Here is a 21,191-nt window from a genome sequence, read left to right as displayed (position 1 = left end):
TTATAGCAACTGCAAACTGAGGTGTTTTGCAAAGAACAATTCACACTTAATTAGCACCTACAGTTTAAAGAAATACGTAGAGCTCATTTTCAGTTCCTGTGTGAGCTTCTAGCATTCTCACCACAGCACGCCCGACCAACTAGACTTGGCCACAGGAGCCCCCAGTTCCCTGGAAAGAGGATGTGCCAACAGTAATCAGTTGGACTGGGTCCAGCATAGCTTAGCACAGGGTCCCAGACCTTTTTCTGGACCAAAGAGCTAGTTTGTTATCTTTCGCCTGTCCATAACAAAGAAGCGAAGGACTCTGGAACCAGATGACTGGACTCAAGCCCCATCACCTGTGTTACTTCTGGGCTGTGACGCTGCCACCTAATCTCCCTGTGCCTTCCTTTCCTCATCTGTAAAATGCAGATGAGAATAGTAGCCACCTGACAGGGTTGCCATGGGATGAAAGGAATTCATGCAAGTTAAGTGCTCAGGGAAAAAAAAAAAAACAAACCTGTAGCTTCTGTGAACTAATGTGGAGGGGTTCTTTTCCTATGGGGATCCCCTAGAGCTTTGGATGCAATAGTTTGAGGACACTTTGTAGAGCTCAGCATGGGCTAGTCATCCAAGACTCGGTCCCCTTTCCTGGTCTCAGTAGACGTCAGGAAACAGCGTTGTCCCCTTCGTAACAAGTCTTCAGGGTTGAGTTTCTAAAGATTCCCCCAGGTGTGCTGGTTGCAGATTAGCCAGATTAAGGTCTGTGTTGGTGGCATAGAGATGAAATTCTACGTAGCCAGGAAGAGGGGGGTGCAGGAGCTGTCTTACTGTTGGATATTCATCCACTATAGCTTGAGAGCGTCAAATAGGCTGCCATTGTGCCCCATGGCTCCGTCCCCACCTCATGTGCTTCAGAGAGAAATCACTGCCCCTGACCTCTGTCCTCCCTCCCTGGATGCCACGGTTAATGGTCCAACCATAGCACATATTGAGTTGGGTAGCTAAGATGCTCATCTCCCCCATAGTGCATGACCCAAGTGTGTGACAGCCCTAAGGAGTTGCTCCAGAAGAAGACATCAGCCTGCAGTCACTGGGAGAGAGTGAGGGGGATCTGTGCTCTGCCCCCACCACACACACAGGCTAGGATGGGTCACCTGGGCACTTGCACCCCTCTCTGACTCAGTGGGCAGGAAGCAAATGTCAGCTTGGGTCCACTAAGCGACCCAGTCCCAGCACAGCTGACACCCGGGTCCAGAGGGGCCAGCCCCAGCGTGAGGAGTGAGGCAAGGCTCCAAGTGGCCCGCAGCTCCAGGAGCCAGTATGTCCCTTTGTCTGCCAGAGCCTCATCAATGAGCAGCTGAGCCACAAGGAGAAGCTGTATGTCCTGTCCTTCGGCACTGCCACCAGCGCCCTCTGGCCAGACCCCGTGGATGTCAGCACCTCCACGTGAGTGACTACACCTTGGCCAGGGTGCTTGCTTGTTCATTTACCTTCCTGCATGGTAGCATCTTTCTGGAATGAATACAGTGCAAACCCAAGACCCTGACAGGTGAGTGACTACAAAGAGACAACCCGCAAAGCAGCCACACAGGGATCAGTAACCTTTGGGAAAGCGGCCACTCTTGTGAACAATCCACAAAATGAAAAGACAAGACAACTACAAGGTACCATTTTTGTCCAGCAAACTAGCACAGATAGTTTGCTTATTTTGACGATAATACACGTTTAAAAATTAACACAGTATGGAGAGGTAAATAATAGCAGAGTCTCTGTCTCACCTCTCAATAACTGTTTCTTCTACATACTTCCACAGCCTGTCATGTACATGCTTCGGTATGTTTGTCCTCTTTTATTTAAACATAAATGGGAAGGCATCACACCATCCTGCACTTTGACTTTGCACTTAATTTGAGTACCATTCTCGCTTAGCACCCACAGATCTACTTTATTCTTCTTTAATGACTGCATATTATTCCACTGTATAAATGTACTGTGATTTAACTAGTCCTTTATTTGGAAGCTTCTAGTCTGGGTTTTTTGGGGGGGATTCGTGAGGGGGGGGGCCAAGGGATGATGTATAAGAATTTCTACTTTCGGGCAGCCCCGGTGGCGCAGCGGTTTGGCGCCACCTGCAGCCTGAGGTGTGATCCTGGAGACTCAGGATCAAGTCCCACGTGGGGCTCCCTGCTTGGAGCCTGCTGCTCCCTCTGCCTGTGTCTCTGCCTCTGTGTGTGTGTGTGTGTGTGTGTGTGTGTGTGTGTGTGTCTATGAATAAATAAAATATTAAAAAAAAAAGAATTTCTACTTTCTTATGCTAGTAGGTAAAAATTTCTTTCCTGTGAAGAGTATATCCTTGGTTGCCCACCAGGTACTAGGTGCCATGCTAAGCACTTTTCATGTGCGATCTTATTCAATACTTACAATTAGCATATGGAATAGGATTCTTGTCCCCATTTTGCTGATGAAAAAACTGGGACTTGGGTTAGGGTATGTGTCTAGAGTGGCAGAACCAGGATTGGCTACCAAAGCCCAGAGCTGATTCCCGGAAAACCCACGTGTATGTATTTCTGGGTTGGAGGTCCCCTTGCCCAGCACTTCTAGCTCAGTTCCAGCAGCACTGGCTCTGCATCCTGCTATGACAGTTCCTGGGTGGCTGTGACCAGTCCTCGAACTCTCTTTAGCAGAGTGAGGCCCAGATGCCTACCCCTCACTCAACTACTGTGACCATGAGGTGAGGGATAAGCATCTGGTGTGTGGTGGGAATCTCAGTGAATGAGAGCAGTTTTAGCTGTGGTTTCTGCTCCAGTTAGACCCCCAATCTCTGGGATGTTTGACCTAGAAGTCACCCTGAGGTCATAGGCAAAAGCTTCTCACTCCTGGAGGCCACTTGTGATTTTGATCATATCTCTGCCACATGTACTATTTTAAAACATCAACTCTCATCTACATGTATTATTGAAGGAAACTATGAGTACCTAACAAGAAGCCCGTATCACTTGCCGTAATTAGAATGCAGCCATAACAATAAGTATAATGAAAGCAAATAAAACAATGATCTCAAATTCCAACTTGAAACCCATCGGCTGGAGAAAGTGGTAGCCCTGGGATCTGCTCTCCATATAGAGGGGAGACTTGACAGTTATAATGAAAGACAGACTTACTGGCAATGAGCTAAGATTTTCTTAATTTTATTTTTATTTTTTTCGATCAGATGGAAAGAGAAATGGAAAGAGCAAAACTCCCTCACTGTTAACAATGTGAGGTATTTAACCAAGAAAGCTCTGCGTGAAATAATTTTCCCTCTTAGGCCTGGGGTGTACCCCAGCCCATGCAAGATGCCACCACATGGCCATGGTGCCCCCTCTTGGAGCCCTCTCGGGGCCAGGGGATTAAATCTGCACTTGGGGGACTGGGTAGTGGCTTGGGGCATACAGAAGGAGCTTACCTCAGACCCTCTGGTAGCAGAGTGGCTTGAATCAGGCCTGGTTTGAAATCCCAGTGTTGCCAGCTGCTTACAATATCACCTTGGGCAAGTCCTAACTCAGTTTTGTCATCTATAAAATGGGAATAAAGGTATTCACCTCAAGAATTATGGTGAGTCAGAAACGAGCTCGTGGGTGTCCTGAACCCGGCACCATGGTTACATGTTTGTCATCTCCTCAGCCTCCAGGAACTCAAGCTCTGGGTGAAGAAGCTGCAACCTGATGGAGGCAGCAATCTGCTACAAGCCCTGAGGAAGATCTTCACCCTGAAAGGGCTGAATTCTCTGGTGACCATAATGGGAAGCTGGTAGGTCTCCTTTCCTATGTGGGTAACAGACCACACAAACGGGGCTGGGGAACCAAACTGGTGTTTGAGAAAAGGCCATCACACAGGACTCTTCACACACACTTGAGAGAAGGACTTAGTTCACAGGCCATCTGTCCATGGGTGTTGGGGCAGGGCAGCCAGGGCAGGCCAGGCCTGCAGTCTACTCCACCTTGCATCTTCCACAGGTGGCCAGTTAGATTTGGTAGATGGTCCCATTTTTCTCTGGAATGTCCTTAAAGTGATTTGACTGGGGCACCCCCTGTTCTTCTGTCTCCTCTCCAGCCCAGATCAGCCTTCTGAAATTCTGTCTGACTATATCCAACAATCAACCATGGGAATGGGCCTCATCACCCACATCATCACCTACAAATGCAGCAATCAGGTGCCCCTTGTAAGTACCTGGGATTCTTCATTGTTTCCTTTGGGTTGGCCATAGTGATCCAGCTGGGCCATCTTGGATGCTCCATGCATGGACAGGCCCCCTGAAGTTGTGGAACAGAATATGACTCTCCTTGTACCTAATTCTTCCTTTGGGCAGTTGGGAGATTCAGTCAAGGAGAAGGCTTATGGGAGTATTGGCATTGCCCTAGTGAGGGCTGACCCTATCACCATCCCTACAGGCTGTCCTAAAGAACCTTGCAGAACATCTTGGGGGCTACTACCACTGCTACAGCCCAGAAACGGAGGTAAGCCCTTCTGCCAACACACTGCCCCTCCTACCTCCCTGTCTAGGCGACCAGGGCCAGGATAGACCATGCTATCTATGTAAGTACATAGATGCTTCCCCCTCCCTGCCCGCTGTTTTCAATAGGTTTGCACAAGTATAGTCAGTTTAAGATGAAGGTGGGAAGAACAGGGACAGTGTGAAGTCATGGGAGATCCTTTGCTCAGCGTGCATGATGAGTCAATTGCACACTAGAGAGCCTAGAGGCCTTTTAAAGCCTAGCTGGTGGAATCCTGACTCTCTGTCATCAACATGAGCTCCACCCTACCTCTGCTCCCACTAAAGTTGAGTCTGAAACAGTTGCCTCAGGTCTTTCTCCAAGATACATCCTTGCTGTTACAGGGGACCCACAGCAATCAATTCTGAATGAATGATGAATTCTGTAGCCATCCATCCAGTAGTGTCCTTGTCCCGATTAATAATAGCATTACGCACCCTGTGTCCACAATGGAGATAACAATTAGCAAATGTGTGTGTAGAGCCATTTGGCAGATTGAGAATCCAACCATCTGTTCAGCTCACAGGCTGTGTCTTGCCTGAAACCATTAATAGCCATAAGCCAGTGAGTATTTGCATCTCACAGTATTCAAGTGTCACAGAATCTACCGTTTCATACCAAGGAGCCAAGGTCAAACAACATTTTCCTTGGTTTACACCCTTTCTGGTTACATCATTTCCCAGACTCTTGTTTGTTGAGGCCACAGATTACAAGGGCTAGGAAAGTACAGTAAATGAATGAAACTAACTGGTTTAAGAAATCTTTTATTTTAGGAGCACCTGGGTGGCTCAGTCAGTTAAGTGTCTGACTCTTGGTTTTGGCTCAGGTCATGATCTCAGGGTCATGGGATCCAGTGGGGAGTCGGGCTCCCTGCTCAGCCTGGAGTCTGCTTCTCCCCTTCCCTTTCCCTCTGCCCCTCCCCATCCTCATGTGCACCTGCCAAGCGCCAACTCTGTCTCTAAAAAAAAAAGAAAAAGAAAAACAAATATTTTACCTTAAAACCTGTGCCCATCTTGGCTTCTCTATTGTATTTTCTTGGTAGAAATAGAAGTGCAATAAATTTCATTGTCTTATTTTAATATGATCAAGACAACGGCAAAAGGATAACAAAAAACTTAAGCTGACTCAGAGGGGACAGCAGAGAGTGCATCGGCTATGGAGGACTAGATAGCGCCTGCCCCATCTAGGGAGGCATCCCTGCTCAGCCCCAGCCCATTGTTGCTCTGGAGGAGTGTGACCCCCATGCTGCCAGGTCTTCCAATAGTTTGAACCAGAAATCTGAATCTGTGTGTATGTGTGACTTCTGTACTTTCTTTTAAAATGGAGGTGAGGAGCACCTGGGTGACTCAGCAGCTGGGCGTCTGCCTTCGGCTCAGGGCGTGATCCTGGGGTCCTGGATCGAGTACCCACACCAGGATCCCCACAAGCATCCTGCTTCTCCCTCTGCCTGTGTCTCTGCCTCTCTCTCTGTGTCTCTCATGAATAAATAAATAAAATCTAAAAAAAATAAAAATGAAAATGAAATGAGGGTGAAATTCACATAACATAAAGTTAACCACTTTATTTTTTTTTAAGATTTATTTATTTATTCATGAGAGACAAAGAGAGAGAGGCAGAAACACAGGCAGAGGGAGAAGCAGACTCCCTGTGGGGAGCCAACGTGGGGACTTGATCCCAGATCCCTGGATCACACCTTGAGCCAAAGGCAGATGCTCAACCACTGAGCCACCCAGGTGTCCCTAATCACTTTATCTTTTTTGAGATTTTATTTATTTGACAGGGAGCGAGTGGGAGTCAGGGGGATGAGGAAGAGGGAGAAGCAGACTCCTCACTGAGCGGGAAGTCAGATGTGGGGCTTTATCTAAGAACCCCGTGATTATGACCCTAGCCAGACTCCCAATGACTGAGCCACCCAGGCGCCGCCAGCTTTAAAGTGAACCATTAGCAGCACTTAGTACATTCACAAGGTTATGCAACCACCACCTTTATCTAATTCCAAAACATTTTCATCCCCCTAAAAGAAGAATCTGTGCCCATTAAACAGTTACTCCCCATTTCCCCTCCCCCACACTGAAACCACTGATCTGTCTCTCTGGATTCACCTATTTGAATATTTCCTATAAATGGAATCATGCACCTTTTGTATCGGTCTTCCTTCCATTAGCATAATGTTTTCAAAGTTCATCTATGTTGTAAGCCTGTCTCTGAGCTTCATTCTTTTTTTACAGTTGATCCATTGTCTAGATCTTTTGTTTGTCCATTCATCAGCTGATGGACACCTGGGCTGTCTCCAGCCTTTGGCCATTGTGAACTGCTATGAATATTGATGCACAAGTACCTGAGTCCCCTTTCTCAATTATTTTGGGTATATACCTACAAGTGGAACTGCTGGGTTAGGTGGTAATTCTGTGTCTAATTCTTTGGTGGTAAAACCGCCAATCTGTTTCCCACCAGTAGTGCACAAGTGTTCCAGGTCTCCGCATCCTCACCAACCCTTGGTATAGTCCTTTTTAAATTATGGCTATAGCCAGTCTAGTGAGTGTAAAATGTTTCTTCATATCTTTAAGGTGAGGATTTTCTTCAGTTATTTAAAAACACTGCAGGCCAATACTGTAGAAATGGAACACAACATGTTCCCAGGCTCTATCTGGCACATGGATGCTAGTTTATAATGTCTGGTTTAACCAACCCACCACTCAGCTTTAGGAAGTGATATGACTGCTTGCCCTTTCCTGTGTTGGCCACAGCTAGTATCCAAGTGACCTCTAATGGCTGATTGCTCCTATTACCCCCAGGTCTACACCAGCTGGGACATGGATCAGCTGCTGGCAGAAATCCAGAAAGCCCAGAGCCTCCTGGGCCACATCCAAGCCTTGTGCCAAAAGACCCCCTGTGAGGAGCTAACCGGCATGATGAAGGAGGTAGGTGGTGTAGGCAAAGATTCTGGAGCTGGCTCACTCCCATCTTCCTTTCCCACCTGTTTCTCTGAAAATATGGTTGCCAAGACCCCCGTGTGCTCACAGAGAAACAAGGCAAAGCCCTGCCCTTCACTGTACCCCGCAGCTCTGGGTGGGCCCTCCCCTGTGCTAGAAGGATCCTGATGTATTTTTTAAAGATTTTATTTATTTATTCCTAAGAGACACAGAGGGAGAGGCAGAGATGTAGGCAGAGGGAGAAGCAGCCTCCCTATGGAGCCCAATGCAGGACTCAGTGGAGGACCCTGGGATCACTACCTGAGCTGAAGGCAGATGCTCTACCACTGAGCCACCCAGGCGTCCCCCTCATGGATTTTCTATCTGAAAAACGTATTTCAGAGAAAGGCCAGCAGGCTCCGGCCAACCCCACCCACCTCCCACTGTCCCTGCCCTAACCCCCAGTTTGGAGGATGGAAACCTCACCACACAGAGTGAGCTGTCTTGAAGATGGTCTTTGCCATTCAGGTCAAGTGTCCCTGCCGGTGACTTGATTAATATAACGACAGCAAAATAGCTCGGCCAGCTCATGGAAGTGGCACCATAAAAGCTGTGAGCTGTTTAGTCCACACAGAAAACGTAACTGCGGACAGGAGGCACTGAGAATGGATTTATAGCTCCACCAAATGAGGGTGCAGATGGGACAGACAAGATGTCTTGGTCTGGCTGGATGGGGTGGGAGAGCACAGCGCCTAGAAACTGGAATGTTACATTTCAGTCCCAGCTCTTCTACTGAGTATCTATAAATCACAAAAACTGTAATTTTTTAAAAGATTTTATTTATTTAACAGAAAGAGAGCACAAGGAGGCAGAGCACAGAGCGCAGGCAGAGGGAGAGGGAGAAGCAAACCCCCTGCTGAGCAGGGAGCCCAATGTAGGGCTTGATCCCAGGGCCCTGAGATCATCACTGGAGCTGAAGGCAGACGCCCAAGCAACTGAGCCACCCATGCACCCCAACTCTTAGTATTATAATTAGAATAGTTCTCATTTACTGAGTGCTCATTCTAAGATAGGCACAATACTTAATTCTTTAAATGTCTTATTTCAGCACAACAGTCTGCTGTAGATATAGTATTACCCCCATTTTACTGGTGAGAAAACTGAAGTCCAAAGGCTAACTAATTTGCCTCAGATCCCAGAGATAGAACAAGTTTGAGCTGAACCCAGGTCTGCCTGATGGCAAAACCTGAACCAGGAGTTTCCTACAGTGCAACGCACGTATTACCCACAGTTTGCAAGATAATTACAAGATAATTACAAGTGGATTAGTTTTTTTTAAATGTGCATTTAAAACTAGCTCGTTACAGTAGTAATACACCTATTTTTGTGGTGGGGGGTTTTAAACATTTTATGTATTTATTCATGAGAGAGAGAGGGGCAGAGACATAGGCAGAGGGAGAAGCAGGCTCCCTGTGGAGAGCCTGATGTGGGACACGATCCCAAGAACCCAGGATCGTGACCTGAGCCAAAGGCAGACGCTCAACCATTGAGCCACCCAGGTGCCCCAGTACATCTTCTTTCTAAAATTATTTAAGTACAATAAAGGGAGTCAATTTTTAAAATTAAATCAAATTAACAAAAAGTTTTAACGGTACATATTGGGTTTGTTTTCTTTTTTTAAGATTTTATTTATTTATTTATTTTTAAAGATTTATTTACATATTGAAAGAGAGAGTGTTGGGGACAGGAGCAGAAGGAAAAGGAGAGAATCTTAAGCAGGCTTTATACCCAGCACAGAGCTCATGTGGGGCTCAATCTCACAACCCCAAGATGACCTGAGCCAAAATCAAGATTTGAATGCTTAACTGACTGAGCCACCCAGGTGCCCCTAAGGATTTTATTTGTTTAAGTAATCTCTACACCCAGCATGGGCCTTGCACTCACAACTCCCAGTTCAAGAGTCACATGCTCCACCAACTGAGCCAGACAGACACCCTCATATTTGATTTATTTTTAAAAAATTCTAGGGGTGCCTGGCTGGCTCAGTCAGTGGAGCATGCAACTCCTGATCTCAGGGTTTTGTAATGTAGAGATTACTTAAAAGTAAAATCTTTAAGGGCACTTGGGTAACTCAGTCAATTGAGCATCTGGCTCTTGATTTGGGGTTCAGGTCAGATCTCAGGGTCATGGGATCAGGCCCCGAGTTGAGCTCCATGCTCAGCATGGAGTCCACTTGTCCCTCTCCCTCTGCTTCTCTGCTCTCTATCACATGAATAAATCTTTAAAAATAAAAAAGTGAATTTTTAAAAAAAAAATTCTAAATAATAGCACAGTGGTACTCAGATACAGCATAATTCTTGAAGGCAGTACTCAGATGTCTAAAGTTTGGGAATTCCTGTTCTGTGTCTTATTTATACAGGAGTTATGACTTAACATCTCAGAACATCAGGCTTTCAGTCTATAAATGTGTGCAAGGGGAGGCCAGGCTAGACCAGGGCTCCTGAAATGATCTGGTGTAGGAGTTACTTTTTACTTCTTCTAAGCCTTGCATTAGGAGCTCATGGAGGGGCCACCTGCCATCTTGGAGCCTACCGTGTCGATCTTGATGGTAAGGGTTGGGGAAGGGGCCAGGAAGACAGACAAATCAAAGAGGAAGCAAGTTGCTGGGGACATCTACTTCTTTCCCTGGAAATTCCAGCCATCTCCAGAGAAGGGGATGGGGCTGGTTGGAGGAGAAAATAGAACTGCCTTTAATTTATCAGGTAATGTTTTCAGATGCTCCACTTAGTGGAACTGGGTGGGACGGGGAGACTAAGGACTCATTGGTTCTAAAATATGATTTTGTAATGAGGGCTTTTAAATTTAATTTAGATTTCCACAGAGATTGCAAAAGGGCCACTCACAGGTCTCTTGCCTAAACCCCCAAAGCATGAGGGTCCCCTCACAATTGAGTTCCCAAACTTGGACAAGACTTCTGCAGAATGGCTAAAGATCAATGGCCTAAAAGGTAAGTCCCCAAAAGAGGGCAGACCCCAGGATTCAGGTGACTGATGAAAAGGCACGAGCCCTCTGGGGCTTCCAGAGTTGCATCTCAAGCCCCACCCTTTATTTACAGCCAGGAAGCTAAGCCTTTATCAGGTTCTGGCACCCAATGCATTCTCTTCTGTGGAGGAATTTGTGCCTATTCTCCAGAAAACAGTATCTTCCACTATCCATGAGGTAACTCCAACTCAGAGTTCTCTCCATTCCTCTGCAGGGGGCTCCTCTGTGGCAGTTCCCTTCTTAAATGTTCAGGAAATAAGAGTCATAAGTCAGAGCACAAGGAGCAGGGGTCTGGGGTCCTGGGGTGGGATGCAGGCTTTCCACCCAGGACTCTAAAACTCTCAACAGATATACCCCAACTGCTGTTTTGCAAAGATTTGAAAATGAGCTCTGGGAGATGGGGCGAGAGTGAGCACGTCGTTCTGCGGTCACCTCCTCTGCGAGGATTGTCTGGCAGGCATGTAGAACACACATGCTCTCATCATGTCCTCACTGTACCTGGCAGACACTTCTGCTCTAGCTCCTCCTGTAATGTGTTAGCATGTGCCCCTGGTGCATGCCTACACCCCTGCCAGAGTAGGAGCCTTTAAAAGAACAAACCGCCCTTCCCCAATCTCATATCCCCAATATCTAACACAAGCAAGCAGCTGGTGCATATTCCCTGGACAGCTGCCTGGTGGAAGGAAGGATGGAAACATGAACATATATAAGTATGAATAGAAGAGGATGGAAGGGTAGATAAATAGAAGGAAGGTATAATAGGTGAAGAAGAAGAAGGTCAATGGAAATATGGAAGAACTAAAGAGAAGAGGGATAGAGAATTGTAGCAGCAGATTGATGAGTGAGTAGGTGGGTGGATGTGACAACTTGGCGAAGGATGAAAAATTAGATTTTCAAAGTGTCCATGGAGACCTGTCTGGGTTCCCAACCCTAAGAACCCCTGGCCAGTGTGTTTTAAGGTCTCCAACGCTGCTACCTCAAACCCTCCAACCATGTCTTGTATTAAGACTCTGATGTTTAGAAGACTCCCCCACCCACCCCCACCCCCAGAAGGCAGCCTGGCTTGCTGTCAGGTGTGGTGCACTCAGGGATCACTGTCCTGAACCTTCTGCTGCTGAACCAGGGAGGCATAATCCAGCCCCAGATGTCCTCAAACCTGTTTCCCTCTCACACATCTGATTGGGAGAAACCTGGTGCCCAAATTAAACTTATAATCATTTCCCGCATGTGCTCTGTTCACCTGCTGCCCATCCTGGCCACATCTGTGTGCAGAAGGCAATGGTACAGTTTGAATGGCATGACGGGACAGTGAAGAATGTTCACGTGGACCCGCCCTTCCTCTATGAGTACCAGGTTAGTAATGGGTCCAATTGGTCAGAATATGGGGTCTGGCAGGGGAGGAGTGAGGGGGCACCTGGGTGGCTCAATTGGTTAAGTGTCTGCCTTCAGCTCAGGTCATGATCTTAGGGTCCTGGAATTGAGCCCCCATTTGGGCTTCCTGCTCAACTGGGAGTCTGCTTATCCCTCTCCCTCTGCCTTTCCCCCCTGCTCATTCTCTCTCTCTCTCTCTCTCTCTCTCTCTCTCTCTCTCTCTCTCCCCACCCCCACAAATAAATAAATAAAATCCTTTAAAAAAGAAAAGAATATGGGGTTTGGGAAGAGGGGACAGGAGGAAGGTGCCGTGGAATGTGGAGACCAAGCCATTGACTGAACTCCCTCTTATAAATAGACTGTGCTCTGCCTCTAGGTACCTCTGGAGCTTCCTCTATCTGCTCTTCAGGCAGGGACCTGTCAAACAGACAAGTTTCTAACCTATTGGGGCAAGATCTACTCCCTCTCCTATTCCAGACAATGAAATATGTGGACTCTTCTCTTCCTGGTCTTGTGGCAGACTCATCCAGGATCAGTGGAATGTTTATACTGCCTGGATACCCATGTCCCCATCCCCAGAAGCCAACCTCCCCCTACAGACCCTTTAACTGGACATCCTTTGGTCAGTCTCTCACTCTGTGTGGCCCATGGATTTGCAGAAACAGCTCAGCAGAGCTATGCGGATGTATGAGAGACGGATTGAGTGGCTCTCTTTGGCCAGCCGAAGAATCTGGGGCACCGTCTGTGAAAAAAGGTACCTTCCCTCAAGTAGTATTGTTGTCCTTTTTGAGACCCCCTTTGTGACCTAAGCACCTACCCAACTCATGATTCCCTGTTGGTAGCATCAGAAACTATCCCTTAGGGATCCCTGGGTGGCACAGTGGGTTGGCGCCTGCTTTTGGCCCAGGGTGCAATCCTGGAGACCCGGGATCGAATCCCACGTCGGGCTTCCGGTGCATGGAGCCTGCTTCTCCCTCTGCCTGTGTCTCTGCCTTCTCTCTCTCTCTCTCTCTGTGTGTGTGTGTGTGACTATAATAAAAAAAAAAAAAAAGAAACTATCCCTTAGATTCAGGATCAATGATCACTCAGTAGAACCCCTGCAGAAAAAAGTTGCCACTACCAGCATCACTATCAATACTATCATCATTGTGTTACTCAGGATTCTTTCAGTTAAAAAGCAACACAAAATAAATGCCAATTGGCTTAAACAAAACAAGGAGGTCTGGTTGAAGGTAACTGAAAATTCTAAAATAGATCTGATAGCTGTCTTCAAGCATGGCTCCATCCAGGGGAGCCTGGATGTCAAGAATCTATCTCCATCTCTCAGCTCTACTTCCTTCCCTGTTGGCTTTGTTGTCAGGCAGGCTTTCCCTTCCAGGAATAGCCACCTGCAGCTCCCCACTTACTTTATCAATTTAGCATTCCTGGGGCTTGAGGCAGGGCCTGTCCAGGAGCTATTCACTGTGGCCTGGGAGGTAGGATGTTCTAATTGCCTAATGTCAAATGCCCACCCTTCAAGCTTAGGGTGGGTCTGTCCCACTCATTTGATAGAAGCAGAGGAGTTTTCCAAAGGAAAATCAGGATGCTGCTGTGGGGGGAGGTGACGGATGCTGAACAGGGAGAAAAAACTGGCAGTGTTTATAGCATCATTACCATCCCATACCTTATTGGATGCATTACCACTTACAAAGTACCATACTATTCTATCATTTAATTCTCAAAGCAACTCTGGAAGGAATCTTGTTATAAATAGTTCATAGTTAAATACAGCAAGGATCAGAGAGGTTTTGTGACTTGCCTAAGTCACACAGGAAGTGGGACCTGAACCAAGATCTTCTGACGCTAAATCCAGTGGATTTTCTTTTGCATCTGTAATTGCCATCTTGTTCTCGCTTTGGCAGCACATTCACTAAAAAAATAAAAATAAAGAAATGGAACCCCGTAATTGCTATCTCAAAATGAGAGTGGAGGGTGGAGTTAGGAATTGATTTGAAGTAGTGAAAGAAGGCCAAATGGACAGAGAGAAGAAACAAAAAGATACACTTATTTCCCTAGAAGCCCCAATACACCTAAGTCCCCATCTCATTTGCTTACTTGTTTCTGTTGCCCCTACAGAGACCCCAACCTATAATAATATCGAATGCCAATGCTTTAAAACAAGGAAAATGTGTGAAAATCATTCTAGGCAGCCCCCCTGCCCTGTAAACCATCTCTACCATCGGCTTTACTCCATGTTAGAAGCCCCTGGGAGAGAAGCTTCCAAGACCCCCTTAGTCTACTATTGTAAACCCACTCCCACTGACCTCACTCCCTGGAGAAAGATTTTGGCCAGCTGTGAATTTGGCATGCAAAATTCCTCTGGAAAAAGCTTTAAATAGTAAAATGGAACAAAATAAACATTATCTGAGTGATTCGGTTCTCTTCTTAAAGCTTGTGTTTCTTTTTAGAGTGGTTATACTGCTGGATATCTCTGTGACCAATTCCATGTACATTATTCATATCCAGCACTCCCTGCGGCTTCTGCTGGAAGAACAGTTGTCCAACAAGGACTGCTTCAACATCATCGCGTAAGTTTCTAGTTCCCCCTGAGGCGGGGGATGCTGGGGCCAGGGGTCGCGTGTGCTCAGTGCTGCCACTGGGCTAACATTCCTGGCAGGTGGCTAGATGACATGTCACCAGCACCTAGCATGCTACGCTGACCATCAGTTTATCTGGTTTGAATCATCTTGTTTGGGGTATTGAATAATTAAATGGTGGCAAGACAGTCCCACTAGGGCGAAGGTGATAAGTGGCCCCAAAACACAGTGCTTGATCAACCAAGATAAAGTAACTTAGCCCATTGCCCCATTTGGATTCCAAGCTGATAAACAGCAAAAGAGAGAAAGAAGGGCCCCCAGGCATGCCCCAGTGTGAGGTCCCAATTCAGGTCTAGCAAGCCACACTATGTCAAGAACATTGAAGACTCTAATTCCAAATGTTAATTATATAGATTTATATATATAACTATATATATTCGAATTATGTGTAACTATATAATTTATATAAATTATGTGTATTTAAATTCTATATTTAACAGATAAATAATTTGATACATAGGTATAAAACATAAATATTGTGTATAGAATATATATTTTTAAAATCATGTATAACTGGGGCACCTGGATGGCTCAGTCAGTAGAACATGAAACTCTGGGTCTCAGGGTTGTGAGTTTGAGCCCCACCTTAGATGTAGAGATTACTGAAAAATAAAATCTTTTAAAAATTATATATAACTATATATATTTAAATTATACATAACTATATACCATATATTTAAATTATGTACTATATGTAATCCATATAGTTACATTTAATTTAAATATATATAGTTTTATATATTTATTATAATTGCATAACTTTTCCACTAATTAAGAGAGAAAAGGAACCCACTTGGACAATTTTTTTTAAAGATTGATCTATTTATTTTAGAGAGTGAGTACAAATAGGAGGGACAGAGGCAGAGGGAGAGGGAGAGAGAATCTCAAGCAGACTCCCTGCTGAGCACAGAGCCAGACATGGGGCTTGAGCTCATGACCCCAAGATCATGACCTGAGCCAAACCCAAGAGTCAGACACTCAACCAACTGTGTCACCATGTGCCCCAGACTATACATTTTTATACCACTTCATATCAAATAGGGAATATTCTAAACCTATTAAGTCAGCATTCATATTATATATTATTCTGTACCAGAGCCTCATCTTTTTCTAATACATTCTACCAAAAAAAGAAATGGCTAGAGAAATACTTTAGGCAATGCTTTCATTAATTTATCCAACCATTAATTCATTCAACAGACTTTTATTGAAAGCCTGCCATGTACAAATTGCTGCGCTAAGCATTGGGGAATATGGAAGTGAATACATATAATACCTGTCCTCAGGGAAATTGGGATCTACTAGAGGGAGACAGGCATGTTAAGAAATAAGTGTGATTAACTGATTTCTGCAGAAAGAGGTAGAAGGCAGGATCAGACCATCCTACCTGAACACAGGAGATCAGGAAATCTTCACAGGGTCACCTGAGTGCTCAGTTGGTTAAATGTCCAACTCTTGGTTTCAGGTCAAGCTATAATCACAGGGTTGTGACATCAAGACCCACATCGTGTTCCAAACTGGATATGGAGCCTACTTAAGATTCTCCCTCTCTATCCCTCTGTCTCTCACCCTTGGTCCCTCTCCCTGCACTCATGCTTTCTCTCAGTTTCAAATAAGTAAATAGGGAATCCCTGGGTGGCTCCGTGGTTTGGTGCCTGCCTTTGGCCCGGGGCGTGATCCTGGAGTCTCGGGATTGAGTCCCACAACGGGCTCCTGGCATGGAGCCTGCTTCTCCCTCTGCCTGTGACTCTGCCTCTGTGTGTGTGTGTGTGTGTGTGTGTGTGTGTGTGTGTATCATGAATAAATAAATCTTTTTAAAAATCTCTTAAAAAATAAGTAAATAAAACTAAAAAGAAAAGAAAATCTTCACAGAGGAGGTGATCCTTTTGCTGAGTCTTGCTAAATGAGTAGGTGTTTGCCCAGAACATGGAAATGATGAGGGCAGCAGGGAGGAAAGACATTTTCAGTAAAGGAAGCAACAGGAAAATTAGAGGTGTTGTAATTATGAGACATAGACTGTGGGGTCACAGACTATGGAATTTTGGGAGAATCAGGGAGTTCAATAGGTTATAGGGAGAGAAAGAGAAATTGTGCATGAGAAAATTAAACAGATGATGGAGGGTATATATATATATATACATATATATATGATATGCTCAGGAGCTTTTATACTATAGGACATATAGGCATTAGAGGATTTTAAGCAAGGTAAAAAGATGATCAGATATTGAATGCTCTAGTCACAGTGTGAAGGATGTTTTGAAGTGATGTGATGCTGGAGGGATGGAAGCCATCTGGATGGCTACAGTGGTCTGTACTAGCGTGAAGTAGGCTTGAGCTATGGCCATGGGGATGAAAGAAGGGATGCATGTGAGAGGCTATAGAGTTAGAATCTACAAAATGAGTTATTATTTGGCTATAGGATATGAGAATGGTGAAAAGAAGATGTCCCAGATGGAGCAGATCTTGGAAGTAGAAGATAGTTTTAATCATGTAGAATTGGAGATTGTCAAGTGGAGATGTCCTCGTAGGGACTCCAGTGAGGAGTTCTAGCCAGGAAATACAGGTTTGCGAACCATCAGAGTTCTGGTTACATGGTTGAAAACACGGAAGTAAAAAAAAAAGAGAAAACACAGAAGTGCATGAAGGCACCTGTGAAGACATGAAGGGTAGAGAAGACAACCAAAGACACAACTGGTGAGGCATTAATGTTTGGAGGGCGGGCAGAGGCACACAGGAGAGGAGCAGCCAGAGAGGTAGGAGGAAAATGAGGAGAGGATGATATTGAGAAGACACATCTCAGAAAGAAAGAGTTTGATCCTGCAGAAGCAAGCAGGAATGGGAAGAATAAAGGAATCCACTAAATTTGGCAGTAGAGCTCACTGACAACAAAACAATGAGATATAATTTTTTTTTGCAATTCAGTTTGGCAACCAAATATTTAAAAGATTCAAAATAACTGGGATCCCTGGGTGGCGCAGCGGTTTAGCGCCTGCCTTTGGCCCAGGGCGCGATCCTGGAGACCCAGGATCGAATCCCACGTCAGGCTCCTGGTGCATGAAGCCTGCTTCTCCCTCTGCCTGTGTCTCTGCCTCTCTCTCTCACTGTGTGCCTATCATAAATAAATAAAATTTAAAAAAAATAATAATAATAATAATAATAATGCCCAGTGCTGGTGATGATGTGATGGAAAGGGCACTCTTGAAAACTGTCTGTAGAAGTGTAATTTGGTATAGCCCTTGTATTAAATTTTTAAGTGTATATTTTTCATTCCTTCAATTAAACTTTTATATATTACCTGAAGGAAATACAAAGATCAGTCTGCATAGATAACCAGGCAGGAGTTCTAATAGTAGATAAACCCGGGAACAAACTGCATGATCATTGGCAAAATGGGTAAAACAATCCTGACAGTGCAACTATTCAAAAGAACGAGGGAGATTTACATGTTTGCATTTAGAAAAATGTCTTCAGGGATCCCTGGGTGGCTCGGTGGTTTAGCGCCTGCCTTTGGCCCAGGGCACGATCCTGGAATCCCAGGATCAGGTCTTGCGTCGGGCTCCTTGCATGGAGCCTGCTTCTCCCTCCTCCTGTGTCTCAGCCTCTCTCTCTCTCTCATTCTATGTCTATCATTAAAAAAAAAAAAAAATTGTGACTATTCCAGATTAAAAAAAAGAAAGAAAGAAAAGAAAAATGTCCTCAGTAAATCCCAATGAAAGGAAACAAGCAAGTTACAAAGAATATGAACTATAATATTCTATTTCTACTTATGCTTTTTTAAATATAGTTGACATGATGTTACATTAGTTTCAGTTGTATACAACTTAGTGATTTGACAAGTTTTATGTTTTTTTATTTTTGTTTATTTATTATTTTTGAAAGATTTTATTTCTTTTTAAGTAATCATTACACCCAATGTGGAGCTCCAATTCACAACCCTGACATCAAGAGTCACATGCTCTGGGGTGCCTGGGTGGCTCAGTCTGTTAAGTATCTAACTCTTGATTTCAGCTCCAGTCATGATCTCAGTGTCGGGAGACTGAGCCCTGTGTCGGGCTCCATGCTTCATGCAGAGTCGATTCAGATTCTCTCCCTCTCTTTCTGCCCCCCACCTCCACTCTCTCTCTCTCTCTTTAAAAAAAAAAAAAAAAATATATATATATATATATATATATATATTTTTTTTTTTATTCATTTGAGAGAGAGAGCGCATGAGCAGAGCAGGGAGGTGAGAGGCAGAGAGAGAAGCAGAGACTCCCTGCTGAGCAGGGAGCCTAATGTGGGTCTCAGTTTCAGGACCCGGAGATCATGACCTGAGCTGAAGAAAACACTTAACCATCTTAGGCACCCAGATGTCCCCTCTCTCTGTCTCTTAAGGGGAAAAAAAAAAAGAGTCCCATACTCTCCCAACTGAGCCAACCAGGTGCCCTTTTGCTTCTTATTTTTTTAATCCAAAGGAACATAGAGTAAAGAATTCACAGAATTTTTTCTGGGGAATAAAATGGGAGGAATTTTCATTCTCTGGATATTGTTAGAATTTTTATCAAACAGTAATAGAAGATTTATTATCCAACTACAATAGATATTTTCATGAAAGGGGGAAGTAGGTCACTGTTAATATTTGCCAGAGAACCTACCAGAAGCTTGACTGCAGTGAGTTTCAGAATAAGGAGAAGCTGAAGTGGTTAAGACATTATTTTCCAGGGAGCTGGTCCATACACAGGAAGGAGAAGTGGCTAATGGAGTGGGCCCTGTTAGAAAGAGGAAGTTCTTTTTAAGAATGGACAGACTCAGGGATCCCTGGGTGGCTCAGCAGTTTAGTGCCTGCTTTGGGCCCAGGGCGTGATCCTGGAGTCCCAGGACCGAGTCCTACATCGGCTCCCTGCATGGAGCCTGCTTCTCCCTTTGCCTGTGTCTCTGCCTCTCTCTCTCTCTCTCTCTCTCTCTCTCTCTGTCTCTGTCTCTATCTGTGTGTGTCTCTAATGAATAAATAAACAAAATCTAAAAAAAAAAAATAAATAAAAAATAAAAATAAATAAATAAACAAAATCTTAAAAAAAAAAAAAAAGAATGGACAGACTCAAACATGTGCAGAGACAGTGGGGCAGAGGAAAATAGAGTGAGGTAGGGGATGTGTGGGGGAGGGAGCTATATGTGGGCAGGGTCTCAGAAGACCAGGTAAAGGAATTAACCTTGATCCAGAGAAGGGACACCTTTTTCTTGATAAAGGGGATCAGCCTTTTCCCAAAGATTTAAATTCTGTTTCATAGGAAAATGAGATGATGCTTTTTTTTAAATTAAAAACCATATGGGGGCATCCCGAGTGGCTCAGCGGTTTAGCGCCGCCTTCAGCCCAGAGTGTGATCCTGGACTCCAGGATCAAGTCCCACTTGGGCTCCCTGCATGGAGCCTGCTTCTCCCTCTGCCTGTGTCTCTGCCTCTCTCTCTCTGTGTCTCATGAATAAATAAATAAAATCTTAAAAAAAAAAAAAACTATAGGGGTGCCTGGGTGGCTCAGTCAGTTAAGTATCTGCCTTCAGCTCAGGTCATGATCTCAGGGTCCTGGGATCGAGCCCCTGCATCGGGCTCCCTGCTCAGCAGGGAGTCTGCTTCTCCCTCTGCCCCTCCCCACACAGCTCAAGCTCTCACTCTCTCAAATAAATAAATAAAATCTTTTAAAAAAACCTAAATAAATAAAATCTTTAAAAGACTATAGTACACATTTGGGGAATATAAAAAATAGTGAAAGGGAATAAAGGGGAAAGGAGAAAAAATGAGTAGGAAATATCAGAAAGGGAGACAGAACATGAGAGACTCCTAACTCTGGGAAACGAACAAGGGGTGGTAGAAAGGGAGGTGGGTGGGGGGTGGGGGTGACTGGGTGATGGGCACTGAGGGGGCACTTGATGGGATGAGCACTGGGTGTTATTCTATATGTTGGCAAATTGAACACCAATAAAAAATAAATTTATATATTTTAAAAAAGACTATAGTACAGACTGAGTGAAAAAGGTCATTTGCGGGGTCGAATTGGTTCTAGGGGAATTTAAAATGGGACAATGACTCCCTCCTTTGAGGGGTGGGGAAGTCAGAAAAGAAGTCTGGCCAGAGCTGCTCCTGGCTCTGAGTTATGACTGAAACCTCCCTCCCACGCCCCCGCTCTGCTCACACAGGAAATTTTTCCCCACTCCTTTTTTTTCAATATTTTATTTTTATTTATTTATTCATGAGAGACACAGAGAGAGAGAGAGAGAGAGAGGCAGAGACACAGGCAGAGGGAGGAGCAGGCTCCATGCAGGGAGCCAGATGTGGGACTCGATTCTGGGACCCCAGGATCACGCCCTGGGCGGAAGGGAGGTGCCCAACCGCTGAGCCACCCAGGCAAGGAAATCGTATGACTGGCCCTGGCCAGAGACATCCTAACATTTTTGGGTACAGTCAGACTATTACCCCTCTAAAAGCCCGGAGGGCCCAAAGACCCGGGGTATAGAGTGAATATATCTCCTGTTTAATAACACACCCGCTCTCCTTCCCTCCAAAGGTTTGGAAGCACAATTGAAAGCTGGAGGTCCGAGATGGTTGCCGTGAGCCATGAAAACCTACAAAGCGCCTGGCGGTAGGTGACCATCAGAGACTGCACCTGCTGGGTCTGGGGGCAGCCTCTGTGGTGCCATTTGCTCTGTTGCCCTCTCCAGCAGAATCCCTGCCCTCCTGCT

General features: G+C 45.1%; 1 protein-coding gene across 8 annotated transcripts in view; it reads left to right on the top strand.

Annotated features, from left to right (window-relative positions):
- Positions 1-21,191, top strand: part of VWA3A (von Willebrand factor A domain containing 3A) — a 60,091-nt gene that overhangs the window by 16,249 nt on the left and 22,651 nt on the right. For all 8 annotated transcript variants that reach the window (XR_005360830.1, XR_005360828.1, XR_005360829.1 and 5 more), the window contains exons 8-18: positions 1,322-1,428; positions 3,646-3,771; positions 4,075-4,183; positions 4,413-4,478; positions 7,310-7,435; positions 10,298-10,433; positions 10,542-10,645; positions 11,741-11,821; positions 12,499-12,593; positions 14,287-14,406; positions 21,017-21,091. Coding sequence is in view for 4 of the 8 variants with exons in the window: in XM_038540086.1 (XP_038396014.1) it covers positions 1,322-1,428; positions 3,646-3,771; positions 4,075-4,183; positions 4,413-4,478; positions 7,310-7,435; positions 10,298-10,433; positions 10,542-10,645; positions 11,741-11,821; positions 12,499-12,593; positions 14,287-14,406; positions 21,017-21,091 (1,145 nt within the window). In the remaining 4 variants the exon portion in view is untranslated. The remainder of the gene's footprint in view (positions 1-1,321; positions 1,429-3,645; positions 3,772-4,074; positions 4,184-4,412; positions 4,479-7,309; positions 7,436-10,297; positions 10,434-10,541; positions 10,646-11,740; positions 11,822-12,498; positions 12,594-14,286; positions 14,407-21,016; positions 21,092-21,191) is intronic.

Source organism: Canis lupus, chromosome 6 (assembly GCF_011100685.1).
Source record: "Canis lupus familiaris isolate Mischka breed German Shepherd chromosome 6, alternate assembly UU_Cfam_GSD_1.0, whole genome shotgun sequence".
NCBI classification, from domain to species: domain Eukaryota; kingdom Metazoa; phylum Chordata; class Mammalia; order Carnivora; family Canidae; genus Canis; species Canis lupus.
The sequence above is the reverse complement of the archived record's forward strand: the minus strand, read 5'-3'. Positions and strand labels throughout refer to the sequence as shown.